Below are 20,956 nucleotides of genomic sequence, written 5' to 3' on the forward strand. Positions count from 1 at the left end.
CCCGGCTCAAGTCATTAATGCCTAAAAGTAACTCATGTCACTATTTAGGTTTGGTGAGGAACTTCCAAAAACTTATATAGCCTCTTTTCCGAGTCAAGGGAGAAAATAAAGAGGAGCTTCACGGAAGAGGAATAAAGCAGTTGTGCAGAACACGTTTAAAAGGCACGTTAAGTCAGTTTTTGTCTATGGCTCTTTCCCTTTATGGCATATGTTATATATTGACAGGGATTAAGTTTCTCTCCTGAATGCAACAATACAGAGTCACAGGGAGCTACTGTACTTCCCAAAGCCACAGGCACCAGCACAAGCAAACGGCAAATAGAAAGGTATCTCACAAAGAACCAACCAGGTTAGTTAAAAGTAGAGGGCTTTGCTTCATCTTTTGCAATTCTGCACCTTTTGCATTTCTCTTCCCCTCTGCCGCGCGCGCTCTGCTCTCCTTTCTTTTTCATCCTGTTTCCCCTTTTTTTGCTCGCACTGTTACACTTTCTCTGTCCGCCACCCCCCCGGCTTTGTTATTCAGCACGTCTGATTAGCAGGAGCCTGATTGGCTGGCTGCCTGCTCCGAGAGAGATTCCATTCAGCTTACCCCCCACCCATCCACCCACCCACCCACCCTCGGTCAGGAAATGTGAGCAGGGCTGATGGAAGCTGATAGGCAGGGCTGGAGTGTTAGCACCAGTACTGGATGTGACAGCAAGCAGAGGAGCACTTAGCAGCTTATTCAGTGTCCGATTCGGATTCCGGCAAGGATCCAAGCATGGAATGCTGCCGTCGGGCAACTCCTGGCACACCGCTCCTCTTTCTGGCTTTCCTGCTCCTGGTAAATGCCTTTTCATTTCAATACGTTGCTATTGCCACTTAGCCTGGTTGCTGTTGGGGGTAATATGTATATATGTGTGTGTGTGTGTGTGTGTGTGTGTGTGTGTGTGTGTGTGTGTGTGTCTGTCTGTCTTTATCTTCAAACACCAGGTAAAATAATTTACATGATTTTAAGAAAAGGAAAAACTTCTTTCAGAACTTTAACCCCCAACTTCCCAAGCTAAGTAAGGTCCGCAAGACTCTGTGGGATGATACATAATAATATTGAGACTCAAACTTTGGGATATACTGCCTAGCGTTCTGAGCTGGGGACTGTATAAATGGCGGTGTGTATGCTTGGAATTTGAATAAGGGACATCCTGAAATCAAACTCACTCACTGTGGTGTTCCTGGAATTTTTGAAGGATGGGCTGTAAGGGGCTTTCCCCACTGCCTTTTACGAATCCTTCTCTGGCTGTGCACATGTGCTAGGGAACCAGGTAAAAGACGGAATGAGAGCCCGTTTGCAGCCAGCCCAGATTATAGCTCATAATTACTGTAAGTCCTCTATGGATACAAGTTAATGCTAGTATTTATGAATTGAGGATTATGGTCTTTGATCTCAGATCTGCTTTTAAAGAAGAAGAAAATGCTGACTTTTTGTGTGTGTCTGCTTTCCATAATCACAGTGATAAGATGCTCTGCTCTTGAACATCAGCACACATTGCATTTTTGACTCGAAGTAAATGTTCCGTTGTGACTCATACTTGGTTTTATGGGCAGAAAATGAACATTTACTGTCCAAAAAAAATCTACACTCAAAATATTAATAGCAATGCACATTTTTTTAAACCAGAGTGTTCTGGGCAGGCAGCTTCATAAACCTCATCTGAAGGTTTGATTCCAAAATTTGCACACACTGATTCCAAACAAACGTGATTGTAGCTCTCCTTGTCACATTTATAGCATGCCAGCGCTTCCTCAATAAGGCAAGAAGGGAACAAGGTAAAAATGTAACGAATATATAGGTTGCATTGATTCGTTGATGCTAAAGGAATGTTTTGTTCTGATTAGACTCTGACAAATTTCATCTGAGCTATAATTTTGAACAGAGGAAGCAAGCCATTTGGTATAAATTGAAAAACTCCAAAAAGATTCATCAGATAGAGTAATCAGACAGTGTTTAAATATTTTATACATTCCCACCTCTCATTTGCATCATTGTAGCCAAGAAATCATACTGCTGCACTGCAAATGCTATAAATATAGAAATGTATTTTCAGGTTTTCAGACATTTAAAGGCCAACTGAATTTTAAGCATGAATAGACTATAACTTTAAGCTGTTGTGAGGAATATAAAAAGCAGAATGTTTAGGTGTGCTTTATGACTAGTGGAGCAAGCAATTTATGAAAGGTGTCTCATTTTTTCCATATGGGACGTGTTACTTATATACACACCATTAGTTTGCCTCATCTTTCCTTCTTCGTGATTTTCAACAAGCGTGTGTTATTCCCCTAATTTAATTAAATCACAAGGTCAATTACCAGTCCACATTACTTTTTTGCTATCTTCATATGAAAATATGATTTCGTTATATTTTGGAAAAACTGTCCTATTCAGGAGTAGACTGCTTAGCTACCCATTTGGCAAATTGCATTATTCCCCCTTTGACATCTTGAATATTCATATATGTACTTGAGCATATAATTAGACTTATGTGGAAAAAAGAAGTGTTTCTTTATATCAGATTTCAAACATAAAACATATTTTGTTTAAATTACAATAATTGTATTGTGAGGATAAAATGAAATCAAACTCAGGTTTGTTTCAGGTCTGTATTTAAATGAATTGGGATTCTGAGAGTCACAAGAAAGAACTGACTTGTGAACAACAAAATATATCCCTGGGCAGAGTAATAACAGTATTATTAATACCTGCCACGTATTGTGTGCCTGAATGTGCCAAATATTAGGCCAGTTGTTTGAAACGTGTTACAAGGAATCTGCACAATCAGCTTGCAAATAGGCATTTTTAAATTTTTTTTAATGTTTATTTATTTTTGAGACAGAGACAGAGCATGAACGGGGGAGGGTCAGAGAGAGGTAGACACAGAATCCGAAGTGGGCTACAGGCTCTGAGCTGTCAGCACAGAGCCCGACGCGGGGCTCGAACTCACGGACTGTGAGATCATGACCTGAGCAGAAGTCGGATGCTCAACCTACTGAGCCACCCGGGTGCCCCGCAAATAGGCATTTTTAAACCTATTTTACAGATAGGGAAACAAGCTTATATTTGAATACGAAAGTCAAATAATGGAGAGAAAATCACTTGTTTGCTTTATACTATGGTTGGAAAATGTTTAGCAATGATGGAAGCAATGGTGTAAGTTGGTCTGTAGTCGTTGTTGGATATTTAGGGGTTTTGTCTCATCTTGACCATTGAAGTTATGTACAGGATTATGGGCACTTGTTACACTTGCTTGTTAACTGCCCCCATCAGCTTTGTGACCAAAATTACATTACTGACCTATGAGCCCATGAGCCTCATCAGCAGTTGGCTTAGAACTAGAAGTGTGACAGTTTCAGCTCAGCCTTCAGTCTGAATGGAGAAATGAAACAAAGTAGATTGTTTTCCCCATAATTATTTTATACATTATAAGAGTCTATCTACTCTTAGAATTAATTTAGGTGATTTTTGAAGATCCCTTTAACTTGATCCGAAAATATCCCATTTGTTTAGTGGTGAGTCGGATTTCTACTTCAAAACAGTGTTCGTTATCACTGACAGCTGAATCCCCTGTGTTGGTTCTTGAGGATGTGAGAATATCAAATATTGACCCTCAGTTTTGTCAAAATCCTTTACCCTTGGAGGACGCTTTCTGGGAAAATGAGGTCCCTGTGTCTCTGTATCATATGTTCATGCAAAGCTCATACATCATGGATATCTATTTGACTCTGGGCACAATAGGACAGTACTTCTGATTAAGAGATTTCATCCTGATATTCAGGTCATATTTAGTCACATCACCCAGCTTCCCCAGTCTTCCCACTCTGTTCCCCTTTTTCATTCCCCCTCCTTTGTCCCAACTGTGTAGCTCCAAAGGAATGTGGCAAAAACCATGACCGGCCGTTGACATATGTGTCCATCCAAACCTGAAGTCAAATCACTTCTTGTCAGAAAGGCATTTAATCAAATTTGCATTTGCTTTTTGTTTCTTTTGAGTGGTTTTAAGCTCTTTCGCCTGCTATTGTGGGAGTTGTGAGAGTAACACTCAGAATTATAATAAAGTACATGTGTTTTTCTGTTGAATTTCTTTTTCTTCTCTGCACTAATTTATACATGGAAACTAGTCAAACACAATAGCCCATTCCCTTCAGTCGCTCTGGCACTGTCCTCCACTATTATCTAAGTGGATCTATCTTGGATGGCGAGAAGCACCATTAGCTTGTGGAATGAATGTTAAATCCCTTATTTGCAGCAGATTGTGGGCTGCTCCAATAAGTGGTGAGTGTGTGAGCGTGTGTGTGTGTGTGTGTGTGCACGCACACGTGCATGCATGCGTGTGTGCACATACACAAGTACCTTTCTATCACTGTTCCCTCTACATCTATTTCTTATTCTCATGCCTACATTCTCTTTAAATCAAGCCTCAGGACTTTTCACCTAAATCTACAGAACATAATGAGGCATTTATTTATATGCTATTTTCTAACTGTTTTTGTGAAGTTTCTTGTCTAGACATGGTCAGCTACAATTTTGTTTCCTCAGACTCCTGTTTTTAGTGTTTAGGTCTGTTCAGGACCACTTTCTGCCCCCACTTTTCCTTGAAAGACCACATGGATATTAAAGACTTGAGAAAAAGAGAGAAAATGAATAAGTGAACATATTTGTTTGTGCCTTTATATGAGTGTTAATACATATTGATTCTGCTTTATCAGTGTGTATGAATAAGGTGGAAAGCCACCCCCTAGCACACCATGGGGTAGGCTAGTACTCAGATGCTGCACGAAGCTCAAATAATAACAAAGTTAAGGTCAGGGTTTGTGTAATTTTAATCAGTAAAGTGTGGTTAACCACTGTACCTGTTACTCATTAAAAAAAAAACCAGTTAATGTTGTTGCGTTTTGCACAGGAATTGTTTGGATAAGACACGTCTGGTAATTTGGTTCTGCTCCTTCTTACGGTTTAATCAAAATACAATTTTAAACTCTTCCAGAAAAAAATATAGTGTCCTCTGAATGTCTGCATTTCCTGTAGCACCTGGTAGAATGCCTTTTATATACAGGCATCATAGCTGTTTGTGAACTAATTTAAGGGAGGAAAGGACTTACAGAGGCTATCACCTGGTTTGCTAATTCTCCACATTCTTGGTGTTTCCTAACTTCATGTACAGAGTCCAGTGTCTCTGGTCAAGTGACAGCTCTGCTTTTAATTTGTCTGTTTCAGGTTCCAGGCCTTAATCATTTAAGTTTCTCACATAGAATTGTTTGTTTCATTCTACTCTTCCCTCATTCTGCATATTCTACTGTTTCTTGTGGTCTCATGAGTACAGTGACCCAGAAGTGACCTCTCGTAGCATGAGGGCCCTCGTCTTTTCTCGAGTGAGAGCATTCCTTGAATCATCATGAATAACCTACTAGTTAAGTGTGTTGAGATAATCACAGGAAAATGTGTCTAAATCAAGTTTTACAGGCTTGCTGCTTTTACTAATTTTCTTCTTCTAGATAGCTGGCTTCCAACTTTGTGTTTTCACCAGAAGAAGACAAGTTCGTGTCATTTTCTGTCTACATCATAAAAACTATACCATGTGGTTGAATTTTGGCTTGATTGGCAGTACTGGCTCATGAGCGGCTTAGGACTGGCATACCAGAGGTGATGTAAGCCCTAAAGGATCCTAATTGAAATAGGCCAGCACAGCTGTGTGGGGAGCCTGCCTGCTAACTGGGGTAAGCTGTTGCTATCAACCCCTTCTTTCCATGAGCTCAAAAGTAAATGACTAAATCTCCCCAATTCCCGAACGTCAAGATTAAAACCTACATTGAATAAAGCTTAACTGTTCCGGCTTCTCCTCCTGGGGATTTTGCCAATGAGAGCACCCAGCATGGAGAGCAGTTAGGAGTTTTCTGGCCACGTCAAGAAGATGTCCCAATGGTAGTAGTCTGGCTCCACCAGTGACCTCTGGCTTGTTATTGGTGGATTTCCAGAGGCTTGGTGTTTATAAAGAAGTCTGGATATTTCCCTGTATTTTTTAATGGTCTCTGTTTCAGTCATAGATATATATCGTATCTCATTAACTACTGAAACTCTCTGCAGAAGAAATACCATAATTTCTGTTTGGCTACCCATACCACAAATTCTACCAATGTAGAATTAGCTTTTAGTAATTGTTTGTCAGAGACATGTGTAAGTAACTGTAATCTCTATAGTACTTTAAGATGTCCTTTCTTCTAGTTCTTGGGCTTCTTTGCATTGATCTTTGTCACTGTACTTCTCATACTGTGCTTACATTTCTGTCCACTCCGTGACATTGTGGGTGACAGCAGGAGTGACTTGTCCCTCCTACCTCTGTCAGATGCCTGGGAATTAGATCTCAGTGAATGTTGTTGAATGAATGAGTAAATGGATGGATAAGAATGACTTGGTAAAAAAAAAAGTTGGAAAGATGGTAAGACACAAATAGGACAGGAAAATGTGAACATCCGTTTCACCTTTGAAGCATTTCACTAATTCTGGTTTTAGTAAGACCAAGTGAGCAAGCTAATAAATTTAAAAGGGAAGATAAATATTTTGTTTTTCTCTCTCTTTCTTAAACATATACATCTATACAATGAATAACAATTGAAGAACAATCCCTTTTGCTGTTGATAATTAGAATGAATTTTGCATGTTTCATATCTTGCTTAACCCACTTGGTTCTCAAGTATTTTCCTTTTATGAAATTTGCTCTCAGGAGGAAAATGATACTTATATTTGCCGCAGTCTTATAAAAATGGAGGGTAGCTATAAACTCTCATTTTAGCAGAGATGATGCTATGGGTTCACCATAACTCGCTTCTCTTTCTGGCAGGACGTAAAGATAAACTGTATTTCCCAGGCTTTTCTGTGATTGGATGGTCACAATCACTCACTGATTGTGAGTCAATGGAACAGAGTTAGAAGTTATAGATGGCACTTCTAGCCCTCACATCTGCCACGTAATCATGCAAACACTCAGCACTCTCTCTTTACCTGCCTCCTGGACACAGAGCCTCCAGCAGGGAACTTCAAGACCTTAGGGAATGACAAAGTCACCAAGCGCAAGGCCTGGGTCCCTGAATGACTTCGTGGGGCAGAACCCCACGCCACCACTCTCACAGAATTCCTTTTCTGAAATCCATTCACCCACTACCAAGAAATAAACCTTTTTTTTTAATGTTTTATCTGTTTTTGAGACAGCACAAGCAGGGGAAGGGCAGAGAGAGTGGGACAGAGGATCTGAAATGGGCTCTGCACTGATAGCAGCGATCCCGACGTGGGGCCCAAACTCACAAACTGCAAGATCATGACCTGAGCCGAAGTCGGGCGCTCAACCGACTGAGCCACCCAGGTGCCCCCAACCTTTTTTTGTGTTAAAACACTGAGATTGGAGGAAAGGTGTTGTTTATTGTACTGAACACCTTTTAAAAATGAACTGTGCTTCAAATTTAGATGCCATGCATGCTAGCACTCACTTATAAGTCAGTGTTAATTCTACTTTCCATTTATTATATGGAAAATTTGAAACAAGAAGATTGCATGTCATCCTAATGATGGTTTAATCTTTGTGATGGGCAACTTACTGCGTGCCCCCAAGTACTTAACATGCTCTACATTTGTAACAACCTGCACACCACAAAGACTGAAGGAAAAGTAGGAAAATGGGTCCATGCTCATTTTTCAAACAGAATCCAGGAATGAACGGCACGGTAAGTGAGAAAAAGAACCAAGAGAGGCAGGGCTGTGGTAAACAGTTGGAATCTCCTAGAGTAGAGCAGACCAGCCAACCCAGCCAAGGACATAGAACCATGCAGACCCAAAGGAAAGGCAAAGAAAACAGAAAGAGATATGGAGAAGCAGAAACTAAGGCACAACACCAATGCTGCTCTCAGGACAGAATGTCGGTAGACAAAGGAGTAAACAAGTGACAGAAAGGGGAACAGACTCATAAATGCAAAAATCCCAAATGTTTCGCACAGCAGCATCCAAAGTGAAACACACCTCTTGAGCATACCTAGTCTCAACCATCTTTGATATGTGTTTCTCGTACATGTCTCAGATGTCATGGAACAACACTGGTTTTAGAGTGTAACCATCTGGTCTGTAGCACGGATTCTACTTCTGTGATCTTGGTCTAGTCACATAACTTACTTCAGCGCTGTCTCCTCATCTATGTGCTATTATTGCCCATCCCACCTAACTCTCCAGAATGTCATTAGAGGCAAATATGGCATCAGACGTTGAGCTGTTTTGTAAATTCCACAGTACCATGAAACATCAAGTGATTATACTTTCATTGATAGCATTTGTCTGTCACCAACTGTGTGGCCAACACAGAGCCAGGCTCTGTCGAAGATAAAGACACTGTCCTTACAATGAGTTTGGTAGTTCATTGGACATTTTGTTGTAGAGTTATTTTTAAAAGTTTTCAAAACACTCTCCTGTAGGGAATAGTTCTGTGATAGGTATCACTGTTTTCAACTGCCCGCACCCCCTCCCCAAGCTGACTCATCTTAAAAGGGACTCTTCTGTACCTGCATAGACACTATCTGTTTAATCCTATCCATGTGTAAATGTAAATCATGGCTTCCCACAGATTATTCATATGTATTATCTTTCTGGATATTATCAGACAGTATTTGACTTCAAACATTGAAACTTGTTTCCAATTTCCATAGTTGAGAATATCAATTTGTGTAACAGAACACACTAGAACAATTTTTTAGTTAAGATAAATTCTTTAGGAAAAAAAAACTGTCCTCAAAACAAATTCTTATCATTGTGAGAATTACCATGAACTAGGGGTTACCAGTGTCTAGGGCATTTTCATCTGCCCCACAATTGGGGTATCATGCTGGTAGACTGCAGTCTGATGTAGTTTCTACTACATTGTGCTTACTTTATAATAACCAAAAGATCCATGGAAAACACAAGCAGATTCCATTTGGAATCATATTTCTAAAGTGCTATTGCTTTAGTAGGTTGCATCTCCCTCCTTCACTAGACTTTTCTCTACAATTCCACTAAAATAAATTAATTACAATAAAACCAAAAAGGCCTTGTGCGTGGAAAGGGGGATAGTTGAAATAAAGGGACTAACAGAAAAATCACATGTGTGAGCATACACCATTTATAATATAGGAGATTTATTCCACTTCTGAGGCAAGAAATTGCAAGACTCTAATAGTTTCACCACCTGTGAATTATTTGGGTGCACCTCATAAGCGGGTTCTTTCTTCTATTTGTTTAAAGAAATAAGTGGTATGTTCGCCAATTCTACACTACATTAATTTTCACAGAGTTTCCATTTTCATCTTCATTGCTTTTTCAGATTTTTTTCCAAAGCTTCTGCCATTCTCCAACTAAAGCTTTGGGTATTTTCCCCTTCGATTTTTGTCCGGGGACTTTCTCTAAGTCAGTTCAGTCTGTTGGCATAAATGTTGGGACAAAGGAGGGAAGGAGTGTGATAACCTAAGACATCCTGACATAAATTCCAAGAGCACTAAAGAAATGAGACAGGAAATTATGAGCAACCTACAATAAATTCAAACTGTCCAATAAAATAAATATACCTCACTGGGTTCCCATCGTAAGGTAGGGTAGGGTGTCCAATTTCTCAGCTTACTTTGCCGGCTGCTCAGGCACCATTTGAAGTCTGCCAGAGTATTGTTCAAGTATTGTACTTCATCAGTAGACCCAGAAATGAAAAAGCACAATGGAAACAATAAGAATTCCTACTGTTCAGGTGCTGAAGTGAGATTTAAGGGAGAGTCGTTTTTTTTTTTTTTTTTTTAATGGTCTGTTTTTTCATTAAAGTTGCTATAACCATTTGACACTGAGACAGAATATCATTTCCCTGATGTGCCACACACTTTTATTTTTACCTTTGGGCTTGTATCCAGTCTGAGATAACAAACATGCTTTGAAATTACTGTTAAGAGTGAGTTAAACTGATATTTAGATTCCCAGGACATAGATTATTAGCACTTGAGAACTAAAAGAATCTTTAAGATGGCATCTAATGTGACCTTAATCGATTGGGATCTCTTTGCAGGCAGGTTTGGTTTTACTTTGTCTTGGATATATTTGTATCCCAGGCACCAGATAAAGAGTTTGATATCTATAAAATGTTCGGTGTAAGTTTGTTGTTTGAATAAATGAATTAATCACCTGTCCCAACCCTTTCATTTTGCAGATAGTTGAAAGTAAAATAGAAACGTTTGCAGAGAGATTTGACACATATTTTCCAGGAAAACCTAGTAGGTGGAATCCAGATCCTGGAATCTGGATCTCTTTCCTTTGAGTCCGTACTCCTTTGAGAAGAGTTCGTTCTCTTTCTATTATAGCTCTGGGACCCTTAAATAAGAGCCAGCCAAGCTGGCCTTGGTTGAGAAGGGTTGAAATGTTGAGATGTCATATGCAGAAGAAACCTAGGAATCAACAAAACTGCTGGAAAATCATCTTGAATAAAAACTTAAGGATCATTGTTGGTTTATAAACATCAGGGTAACCTGGAAAGAAGGGCAGGGAGGGAGGCTTGAAGCCTATAAAACTTGTCTCCCTCCCTAGATCTGCATCATTTCTCTTGCTTTCCATATCAATGAAACATGTGAAAACTTTGGTGATGTACATGTGAAAATAACTTTATGTGGGACCTTGCACATAGCAAGTGGCCAAGAAATGTTAGTTCCATCCCTTCCCTTGGTGCAAACTAGCATATTCATTGAAAGGCTGCTGAATGACAGACACTGTGCTAAGTCCTGGGTATACTGTGTTGAACAAAACAGACATGGTTCTAAAGATGGGTCTTTCTACATATAATGTGAGAAAGGATTGAGATGGGGAGCAGGGAGGGCAGGAAATAATTGGCCAGTACTTTCCATTGGTTTTATGTTGCTGTCATGATATTATTTTCTTTAAACTGTGTATTTAACTCTTGCTGATGTAAGGGGGTCTCTGCCTAAAGAAATAGACACATTAATTCATTATTTATTGTGATTCAAGAAAGAATGTGTAGAAAAACTCTACAACTCTACAGATTTATACTTAAGGTCACCTCTTTGAGTTATGCTTTTTTTATTTTCTGGAATTCTCTTTTATAGTAATACTGAAACCTAAGCTTAATGAATGTATTACTTTGTCTCTGTGTTTATTGATACATAAACACCTGTCTTCTCCATGTCAGAAGCGTGCTTAAAGTAGGCCCTCATTCAAGTGAATAAAAAGCCAATCAGTGGCATATAGAGCCCTAATGATGGTAGATTTTTCCTCAAAAGGGTTAGCTTGCTCTGCAGAAACTGTTTGTATGCAGGAACTTTATAAATCTTTAGGCATCACTCTGGCATGTTCTCAGTTCTCTCCTGGGAGGGATTCTGATTTTCCAGTACCTCTGTCATGTCCCTGTAGACTCCAGGATCTCGGTTTTAAGAAACCCATCCCGTGCTTCGTGTCTGTTTTTGAGTTCTACATAACTGGAAACAATAATTCCCCAGACTTTTGGATTTCTCAAAAGTAAATAAAGATGTGTTTGCACATCTTTGCAGGTAGGTAGGAAGTCTGGAAAGCAAATACAACATTTCTAATTTTTTTTTCATTTTTTTTAGTAAGGACATTAAAAAATAAACCTCTATCACCTTAGTTTCATAGACGAATAGTGTTAGCTTCAGTGTGAGAAGCACTTTGCACATATCTAGCTATCTAACATTCATACCAGTTATGGACTGGTTACAATTATATTCCATTTTCCCCAGTTTTCAGGTGAGGAAACTGAGGCACAGGGGGTCATATAACATTAGTAGTGGCAGAGCACAGATTCAGACTCAGGCACAGTTCATTCTTGCATGAACTCTGCCATTGTTTTCAGCAGTACAAGAAATGAAAGGTTCTTTGAATGAGCCAGAAGTTCTAAGTCCATACTTTCATAAGAAAATCTAAGTAAACACATTTAGCTTTATGGAAAGCTAACTGGTGTCCAGATTTATCCTTTTTTTTTCCGATTTATCTTTTTAATTCTTCTGTATCACTGAAAACTTCACAATGGACTGGGCTGCTCTAGGCCAGACGCTTTCCTTGGGACACAGAGATAAACAAAATACAGTCATACTCGCCCAGAAACCTCACAGATTCTAGACAAAGTTCGAAAAAGATACCACAGAGCCTGAGTGCAGGATATAAGGTGCTGCCATAGCTCCAAGAAGGACACGAGACAAGGAAGCTGACATTTATTGTCTGAGGTTCCCAGGCTCTGTGCAAAGCAGACAGTAACTGGGCTTTGAGGGTCAATGAAGGTGAACATGAAAGAACAGGTGTTTAAAGTGAATCTTAAGGGATCAGTAAAAGTCCACCAGGTAGACACAAGAAGGAAGGAGTGCACGTCAGGCAGAGGGACCTGCATGGGTAGAGGCACAGAGGAAAGAAAAGGAAGGTGAGTTGCAGGATCGGTGCGTAAATGCCAGTGGCTGGAGCATAACCAGCTCATGCGAGGCCTTGTGCGCTGTGGCCGGGAACGTTGTCCCAAGTTTGCGTTTTAGAAAGATAGCGGCAGCGGCCACATGGAGTGAAGAGGCCTGGCCTAAAGGCCTGTAGAAGACTGTGGCTTGTCTCCTGGTGGGGGGCCCTTGAAGGCAGGAGCAGTGGTAGAAAAGAGAGGGAGGTACCTAGTTATATGGCTGCATAGCTATTTGCAGGAAAACCGGTGATCTCCCCTCGCCTTATATCTTGAGGCCTCAAAGCCCCAGCTGTGTGCTAGGCTCTTTAGGTCCCATGGCTTCGCAGACAGGCTATAGCCTGGCGCTAAGCAGGTGCTTAAAAAGTTCTGAATGAATGTGGGAAAGAGTGAACCATTTTATTCATGGCATCCCTGTTTTCAAAATTCTGGCCTACACTCAGAGATTTTTCCCCCCAGATTATGGAAGGCCTTCCAAAGCAACAAATGTAGCAGTATCCCAAAAGGTCAAGAACTTTCCATCACTCTCTCAGGAAAGAATGAAATCTAGGCTCAACCTCTCTGCAGAAATTGCCACACTGTGGTAACTTAACCCTTTATTCACTCTCAGTGAACCTTTCCAAATAGAGCCCATTTCAAAGGGGGAGGGGGTGCTGCTGGCTTTTTGGAAGCTTTATGCCCTCACATAACACAAAGCCCATAAGATGGCATCATTTTTGTACCTTGGGTGGTTATTGTATTCAGAGACTGCAGTATTTCCCTGTGAGTTATTTACCTGCTTCCTCACCAAACAATGCCCCATTCAACTCTTCAGATTCATGTCACAGTTCTGAATCTTTCCACGGAAAGCCAGCAAATCTCTTTGCCCTCATTCTTGCAGCTCTCCACATTATCAAATATGGGCCCCACATGTGAAGTTCCCTTTGGACGCAGCTGAAACTCCAGTAAACGAGGCAGCATTAAGGATCTAAATTTAAGTTATCTGCCCTGATTAAATATTAATTGTGGTCCTCAGAAAATAATCAAGCCATGTCTGAAGTTCATAAACTCATCATTTTATACTAAAAACATAATGTGACTGAAAAAAGTAACCCACAAGTTTTATTAAAGTGTGAGTTAAATGCCACATACATTCTTGGTATTTTTTTTCTTTAGGAGTCTAATTGCAAAGGCATTGGATTTTAAGTCAGGCATTGGGAGTCCTGTGGGACTATAATTTCTTCTTCTCCTAAATATGAAGAGTCTCCCGTGTGCACACAGCTCTTTACTCAGTATTAGTACAAAATTGATTATGGCTTGACCTCACCTCATAAAGTAGATATGCTTTGAAACAGCATTCAGCAGGTATTTGTTGTAAATCGCATGGCCCTTCTGACTTCCATTCTGATTTTGGACATCTACCACTTTTACTCTCCTTCCTCCTCTCAAAACAGACTTCAAGCAACATAAAAATATCGTCAGACTTAGCAAAGGGAGAAAAACGTGATTTTCAGTCTCCTTCTATGCGCCACGTACTGTGGTGTTTGTTTACATATGTTACCTCAGTAAGCCGTACCACAACCCATTTCACAGATAAGAAATCTGAGTGCTAAAACCTAAAGAGTGCTGTGACTTCTTCTGCTTTTAGTGTATGTGTATTCAATTCTTCTAGCAAAAAAAAAAAAAAAAAAATCCTATTAAAATCTGCAGTACAGACTATTTTCCGTGTTGTTGGAACTCTGTTATCTGCCCTCTGCCAGCAGGAGCCTCCCCAACGTGCTGAGTGATTTCCACAGTTTCAGAACCAAGTTCATTAGAGTTCATTGTTTGTACCGTATTTCATTGATCCTAAGATACACAATTCTTTTCTGATTTTAGAAACTTAGTTGCCTCTCATAATTGATAGCGGTTAACAGTTTCATGAGTGGCTTTTTTATTCTAAATGGTACATAAAATAATAATGTGACTTCAGTCTATACCATGTTGAATTCGATAGTATATTGTATCAGGGTCTTTCCAAGATTTAACTGGTGGGAGCAAAGCTAGGCTTGAGATTCAGATGCGGAAACATGATTTTGTACCCTTCCCTCCCATTCACCATCCATTCACCAAAGACAGGTAATTCCTGTCTTTGCTTGCCAATCTGAGAAGGTGAGAGTTTGTATATTGAGCTAACTTTCCATACCCAGGACAACAACCTCTTGACTAGGTCTTCCTTTCTTCTTTTTATTTTTATTTATTTTTATTTTTTTCAACGTTTATTTACTTTTGGGACAGAGAGAGACAGAGCATGAACGGGGGAGGGGCAGAGAGAGAGGGAGACACAGAATCGGAAACAGGCTCCAGGCTCTGAGCCATCAGCCCAGAGCCTGACGTGGGGCTCGAACTCACTGACCGCGAGATCGTGACCTGGCTGAAGTCGGACGCTTAACCGACTACGCCACCCAGGTGCCCCCCTTTCTTAATATACATAGGCCTCAGCTGTCTTCACTGTAAGCAGTGACTTGAGATGGAGTAGTATTTCCTGATGTTTGGTCAGTATCTGAATCAGCTGAGTACTTGCTAAAGTTATGAAGGCCCAGACGCCTCCTCCTTCAGGGAGCCTGGGCTCCAGGTGGTTCTGATATACCCCAGTTTGAGACAATTGGTGTAGTTGTTAACAAGCAGGAACTCTTGAGCTGGACTGCTTGGATTCAAATCCTGGCCCCACCAGTGTGACCCTTCTGTTTTTATCTGGTCTCAGTTTCCTTGCCCGCAGAACAGCAATCAACAGTAGCATGTACCTCAAAGGATTATCGTGACGTTTAACAAAACAGTTCATGAGACATACTTAGCACAATACCTCAGACATTAAATAAGTGCCCAGTAAACATCAGCAGTTATTATTACTTTCCTCCTACAGGCTGAAATTCCTCTATCTCACTCCTAGAAACCAATCTCATCTTTTCCTCGTTTCAAGGCAGCCGACAGCTTTGCCTGGTAACTAGTCTCCTGTGCAATCTCAAAGAAAGAGGCTGAGAAAAAAACAAAACAAAACTGAGATCCCTTTTAATTGGGAGGTGGAGATGAGGGGTGCTGAAGCCCACTGAAGCCAGGGAATTTCAAACAGAAAAAAGATAAAGGGAGGGCGCCTGGGTGGCTCAGTCGGTTAAGCGGCCGACTTCGGCTCAGGTCATGATCTCGTGGTCTGTGAGTTCGAGCCCCGCATCGGGCTCTGTGCTGACAGCTCAGAGCCTGGAGCCTGTTTCAGATTCTGACTCTCTCTCTCTGACCCTACCCCGTTCATACTCTGTCTCTCTCTGTCTCAAAAATAAATAAACGTTTAAAAAAATTGTTTAAAAAAAAAGAAAAAAGATAAAGGTTGAAGAAAGTCATCCTGTGAATTCACTCATAGATGCTTGCCAAATTCAGGATTCTAACCCTCCTCTGCATCAGTCACCGTAGGAACCTAGAACTAAAAATGGCTGGGCAGCCACCAGCCTCTCTCCCCAAGGCAGATTCAATTGGTCTGGGGAGGGGCCTAGTCATTGGCCATTTTTCCTGAGTTCCCAGGTAATTTAAACATGTAGACAGAGTTGATAACCACTAATCTAATTGAATATTTTAAAGGTTCTAAACACCTCGCATCTGTTAGGGGATTTGTTTCTGATCTTTGAAGATGCTTTATAGAACTCTCCTCGCCTAAAACAAAATAAAACAAAATTTAGGAGCCCCTTTTCCCTAAATTAGGGATGCTATACCAGTTCAAATAACTCCTAATTGACGTGAATGCCCTTTGTAAATTGTAACTGTGTGTGTGTGTGTGTGTGTGTGAGAGAGAGAGAGAGAGAGAGAGAGAGAGAGAGAGAGGGAGAGAGAGAGAGAGAGGGAAAGACAGGGGGAGGGAGAAGCAGAGTGAATTATGATGCATACTGTGAAGATTGTCCTGTAATGTCATATAGAATGCATAGAGGGACCCAGAACCCTGCTGGTCAATAGGATGTTGTATAATCTGAAGGATCATCTACCAGTCATTTGAATGTCTAAACTATTCAAAAATGGGAACCATAAATATTTTATACAAGATAGAAATTAGAACCTATCCGAGTCTGATTTGAGGAGACAAAACAGACACTCTGAGGATAGTTCTTCTTCTGCATATACTAGTCACCCAATTTTTTATTTTCTTTATTTTCCTCTCTCTGGATGGCTATTGTGTTAGATTAAGTATTCGGTCTTATTTCCACTGCTCTCCTGACAACCAGGTTTAATTTCTATCCAGATAACATACCCATCCTTAATTAGACATGAAGATTCGAAATTCCTCGATGTAAGGTGGATTTCTTTCTAATCTTTTACAGCAACTCTCCATCCACCAACCCCGGTAGTTCCTTTTTTCTAAAAAAGGGAGTAAAATGAGGATCAAATGAATATGTGTAAGTACTTTGAAACTGTGAAACTTCAATCATATCATGCGCTGGCTAAAAGCCTTCGTTGGCTTAGCTGTCAGCCAACTCAAGGATCAGTCCCTCACCGGGAACTCAAGGCCCCATCCCTACCACCACTCCAACTGTATCTACAGTTGTTTTGATTCACTGAGAGCCGTGCCACAGAGGAACTGACCTGGGCAAATCTGGAAGCACACTGAGACACCAGTTATGTGACATTAGAGATGATGATTAAGACAAGTCCAATTTACGGTACCAGCAGATGGCACAGAAAAGAGGGAACAGAAAGGAGATACATTGCAGAAATAAAATATATAGTACAGGCAATTGTTTGGGTATGTGTGTGTGGATGGGGGGGTGGGATAAGGTGCAGCACAGAGAGGTTGGTGCATTACTTCTGTGATGCATAGAAATGTTTATATATTTAAGTGTGTTAAGAGGAAGGATTGAGGACCCAGATAGTGAGTTTGGTTTTGGACATGTTGACTTTAAGGTACTAACAAGGCATCCAGGTTAAGTGGAAATGGAATCCTGGAGATTAGGGAAGAGGAGTTTTTGTGTATCACCTACAAAGAGAAGACAGTTCAAGGGAGGGAAAGTGGGCGAGATCAATAGGAGGGGAGAGAGAAAAGAACCCTGAGGATTCCAGCGTTTACCAGTCAGGATGAGTAAGAAAAGACAGGGGAGGAACAGGCCAGTAGTCACTGCCAAAGAAGCCAGGGGAGCATATCCCCCAGCAAGGTCTGAGAGAAGGCCAGGGGATGTGGTGAATTACGGGATCCTGATGAATTTCAGAGGAGCCACGTCACTCAAGTGGTGGGGCAGACGCCAGATCGCAAAGCGTTAAGGAATTCGGGGGTATTGAGGAAGCGGTGCCTTGGACATGGATTAGCCTTTCAAGAAGTTTAGAAGTGAAAGAGAAGGAGGCAGGAGACAGTTTAACTCTCACCACGGACACAGCGGAAAGTAAAGGCAGAAAACAAAAAGCAGGAGCCCTCAGATAAAAGTGAGCTTGGTTTTAATAAAAAGAAGAGAAAGCGCTTTAGTCTTATAGCTCAAAGAATGCTGATAGCAGCCGTGTGTGAAATTGATTTCTGAGGCCGCGCACCAGAGACAGAGAGGCTGTGAGGCAAATGGGGTAGTAAACCATGATTTAGCACCTTCACTTTCTGCGCTTATTACAAAACAGGCTTTAAAAAAAAGATGCCTGTGGTGTGCCTCAGCAATCTTGATATTGTCTGTGGCCAGGATCCATTTTAATATATTCCTGAGGCATTTTAGCGATTATAACATTTCTTTAGACATCAGTCTATTAACTTTTCACAATGCTAAACATGGTTAATGCACTGCATACACATATTATTTCTACCATTAAATAATGTGCGGAGGGAGAAAGAATTATTCTTGCTGGAAACCAAAAGATGACAGGCTCAAAATGCTTGCACATTGAAAGCAATAGAGAAGTTTTACAGATTCTCAGAGAAACAGTATTTGCTTCTGCCTTATTGAGCCTTGAGGGGTCAGAGAGGAGCTCACAAGAATCATAAAAACTTTTATTATGTTTCATATGCTAATGAACCTTTAATAAGTGGCTTTGTGAATGGCTCCTTGACATTGTCATTTAATTTACAAATGAATGGAAGATTGTATTATCTCCCATATGTACAATACTGAATGATGTTTTTCAATTATGATTTTAAAATGCTAACAGTACAGGGATAAATACCTTTCACGAACTTGACTGGGAGATAGGAAGAGAAACTGGCGTGTAGATGTCTCTAATCACCAATATTATTTTCTGTCTCAGTACAAGGAGGCCTATACTGTTTATAGATAATAATGACAAATTATAATTGACAAAGACAAATCCTTTTAGAAAACAAAAGTTTTTCTTACAGTGATTTAAAATAAGGAACGTCTGCAATCAATTTACTATGCACAATATTAAATATTTACTATGCACAATATTAAAGAAAAATTACAGACTATTATGTTTATAAAATAAATGATTATTTAACTAGAGAATGCTTGCCCTGATTGCTATAGATACAACAAAAACTATATCAAGGCCATAGCAACTGACTCTATTGCTTTGATAAAGAACCTAATATATTGAAACTATATCTGTAAATCTAAATACTTAAAAGAAATAGCCACTATGAGTTATACCGGTAGAGAACCACAATAACAGAGTTCTTATTCTAATAGAAACTATGTCATGAAAATTACCCAGATAGCCAGTATAGTAGAAACATTATAAGAAGAAAACATTATTCCATAACACTTGGTTGGGGAATAGGTCAATACAGAAACTAAAAACTATCGTGGCGCCTGGGTGGTTCAGTCGGTTAAGCATGACTCATGATTTTGACTCAGGTCATGATGTCGTGGTTCCTGGGTTCAAGCCCTACCCCCACTGCATTGAGCTCTGTGCTGACAGCTTGGAGCCTGCTTATGATTCTCTCTCCCCATTCTATCTGCCCTTGCCCTTTTCTCTCGCAAAATCAATGAATAAACTTAAAAAACAATTTTTAAAGAAACTAAAAACTATCAAAGCTAACTTTTATCTCATCGTTCGGGAAACTTTTGCTTACTTGTATTTATTGATTTTTAAAAGCTAAATAGTACACATTAATAGAAAGTACAGAGTATAATTTATCATTTCTTTCATTATTGAGAAGTCACTTTAAGGATTTGGCAGAGGTTCCGGATGCTTTGTTAGCAAAGAAAAGGAGTCGCAAATAGAGAGTCTCTCTTTAAAGAATTGGTTACTTTTTAATAAAACAATTCTTACAGCTGAAGCAGTAGTATCATCTCTACTTGAATTTCATTTAACAATTGTGCTGGTCAAGAGTTTCATAATTTAGCACTTTTATTTTGAAAATAATCTTGACATCAACTCTATGAGTTAAATCATGCAAACGTTCATGTCTTATTTTACAAGGTAGAAAATTGATTTGTAAATATGCTTAAGTAAGATAGTCTAGTTTAGAATCACAGACATTTTTCTGGCTAGGGATGTCTTAGAAAATGGCCAAAATTTCTTCTTGTAGAAATGACTGAAACTGAGGCACCGAGAGCTAAGTTGCCTAAAATGCCACAATGGCAAAGTCAAAGCGTGTCAAAAATAGTGCAATGGCTAAGACCCGAATCCTATATTAAGCCTCTGTCCCTCTTTAGAAGTTTTGCCATTGGTATTGCTCGTGTCCGTTCTCTGAAATATTTTAAAAATAAAAGTGCTTACCAAAAAAATCAGTTAACCACTAAGCACTCACTGAATGCTGATATCTGTGTCAAGCCCTGTGTTAGACATTAGGGGTGTGGGGCTAAGTATCACATACTCCCTACCTTTGAGAGTTCATATCAGTATTTTGCCTCTATTAGTTTCTTTTAAATGTCAGAGCTCTGTAATTTAAATGTTTAGATTTGTTTTTACATGGGATCTAATGGAAACATGTTCTTCCCCGTCCAGAACACTTACTTTAAAATTTGTATTGAATTCTGCTTCTATCAGATCATTTTCCCTGATTAATTCTGGTCAACATTAAATTTTTCTGTGATCTGTGGTTATCTCTGGTGTGCTAAGTTTTGCCTTTGTGAAAATATGATTTAATAAATAGTCTTTATTTTTTTATAGGTAAAAGCCTATGCTTTTAATCAAGTCAGGACCCCTTCACCCACCTTTCTTCCCTCCCTCCTCCTCCTGGTACACTAGTCTTCACAAAGCCTTACTGCCTGAGTCCTGCAGAAAGGCTGACTAATGTGTCCTCAGTGATGAGGGTGCTTTGGCAGATAGGCATCTAGCACTTGGGTTAGGCCAGATTAAGGCAAGATGTGACAGGTTAATCATCTTTCACCTTTACACATTTTGGATAAATTTAAAGTTAGCATAAAAAGACATACTAATAAGAAGACATGTGACTGTCCTTACTTTTCCATGGGTCATATGATTTTTTTTCTCTTTCATTCCCTTGCCTGTCTGCAGGTTTTGTATACACACACACACACACACACACACACACATTTCCTCCTCTGTCTTTAGAGAATCTACATGTATATGAATGAGAG

General features: G+C 39.9%; 1 protein-coding gene across 1 annotated transcript in view; it reads left to right on the forward strand.

Moving 5' to 3' along the window:
- Nucleotides 1–665: 665 nt before the first annotated feature.
- Nucleotides 666–20,956, forward strand: part of ADAMTSL1 (ADAMTS like 1) — a 379,909-nt gene continuing 359,618 nt past the window's right edge. Inside the window, 1 exon segment of the mRNA XM_032595636.1 lies at nt 666–823. Within this exon segment, the coding sequence (XP_032451527.1) occupies nt 761–823 (63 nt within the window). The 5' untranslated portion in view covers nt 666–760.

This window comes from Lynx canadensis, chromosome D4, assembly GCF_007474595.2.
Source record: "Lynx canadensis isolate LIC74 chromosome D4, mLynCan4.pri.v2, whole genome shotgun sequence".
NCBI classification, from domain to species: domain Eukaryota; kingdom Metazoa; phylum Chordata; class Mammalia; order Carnivora; family Felidae; genus Lynx; species Lynx canadensis.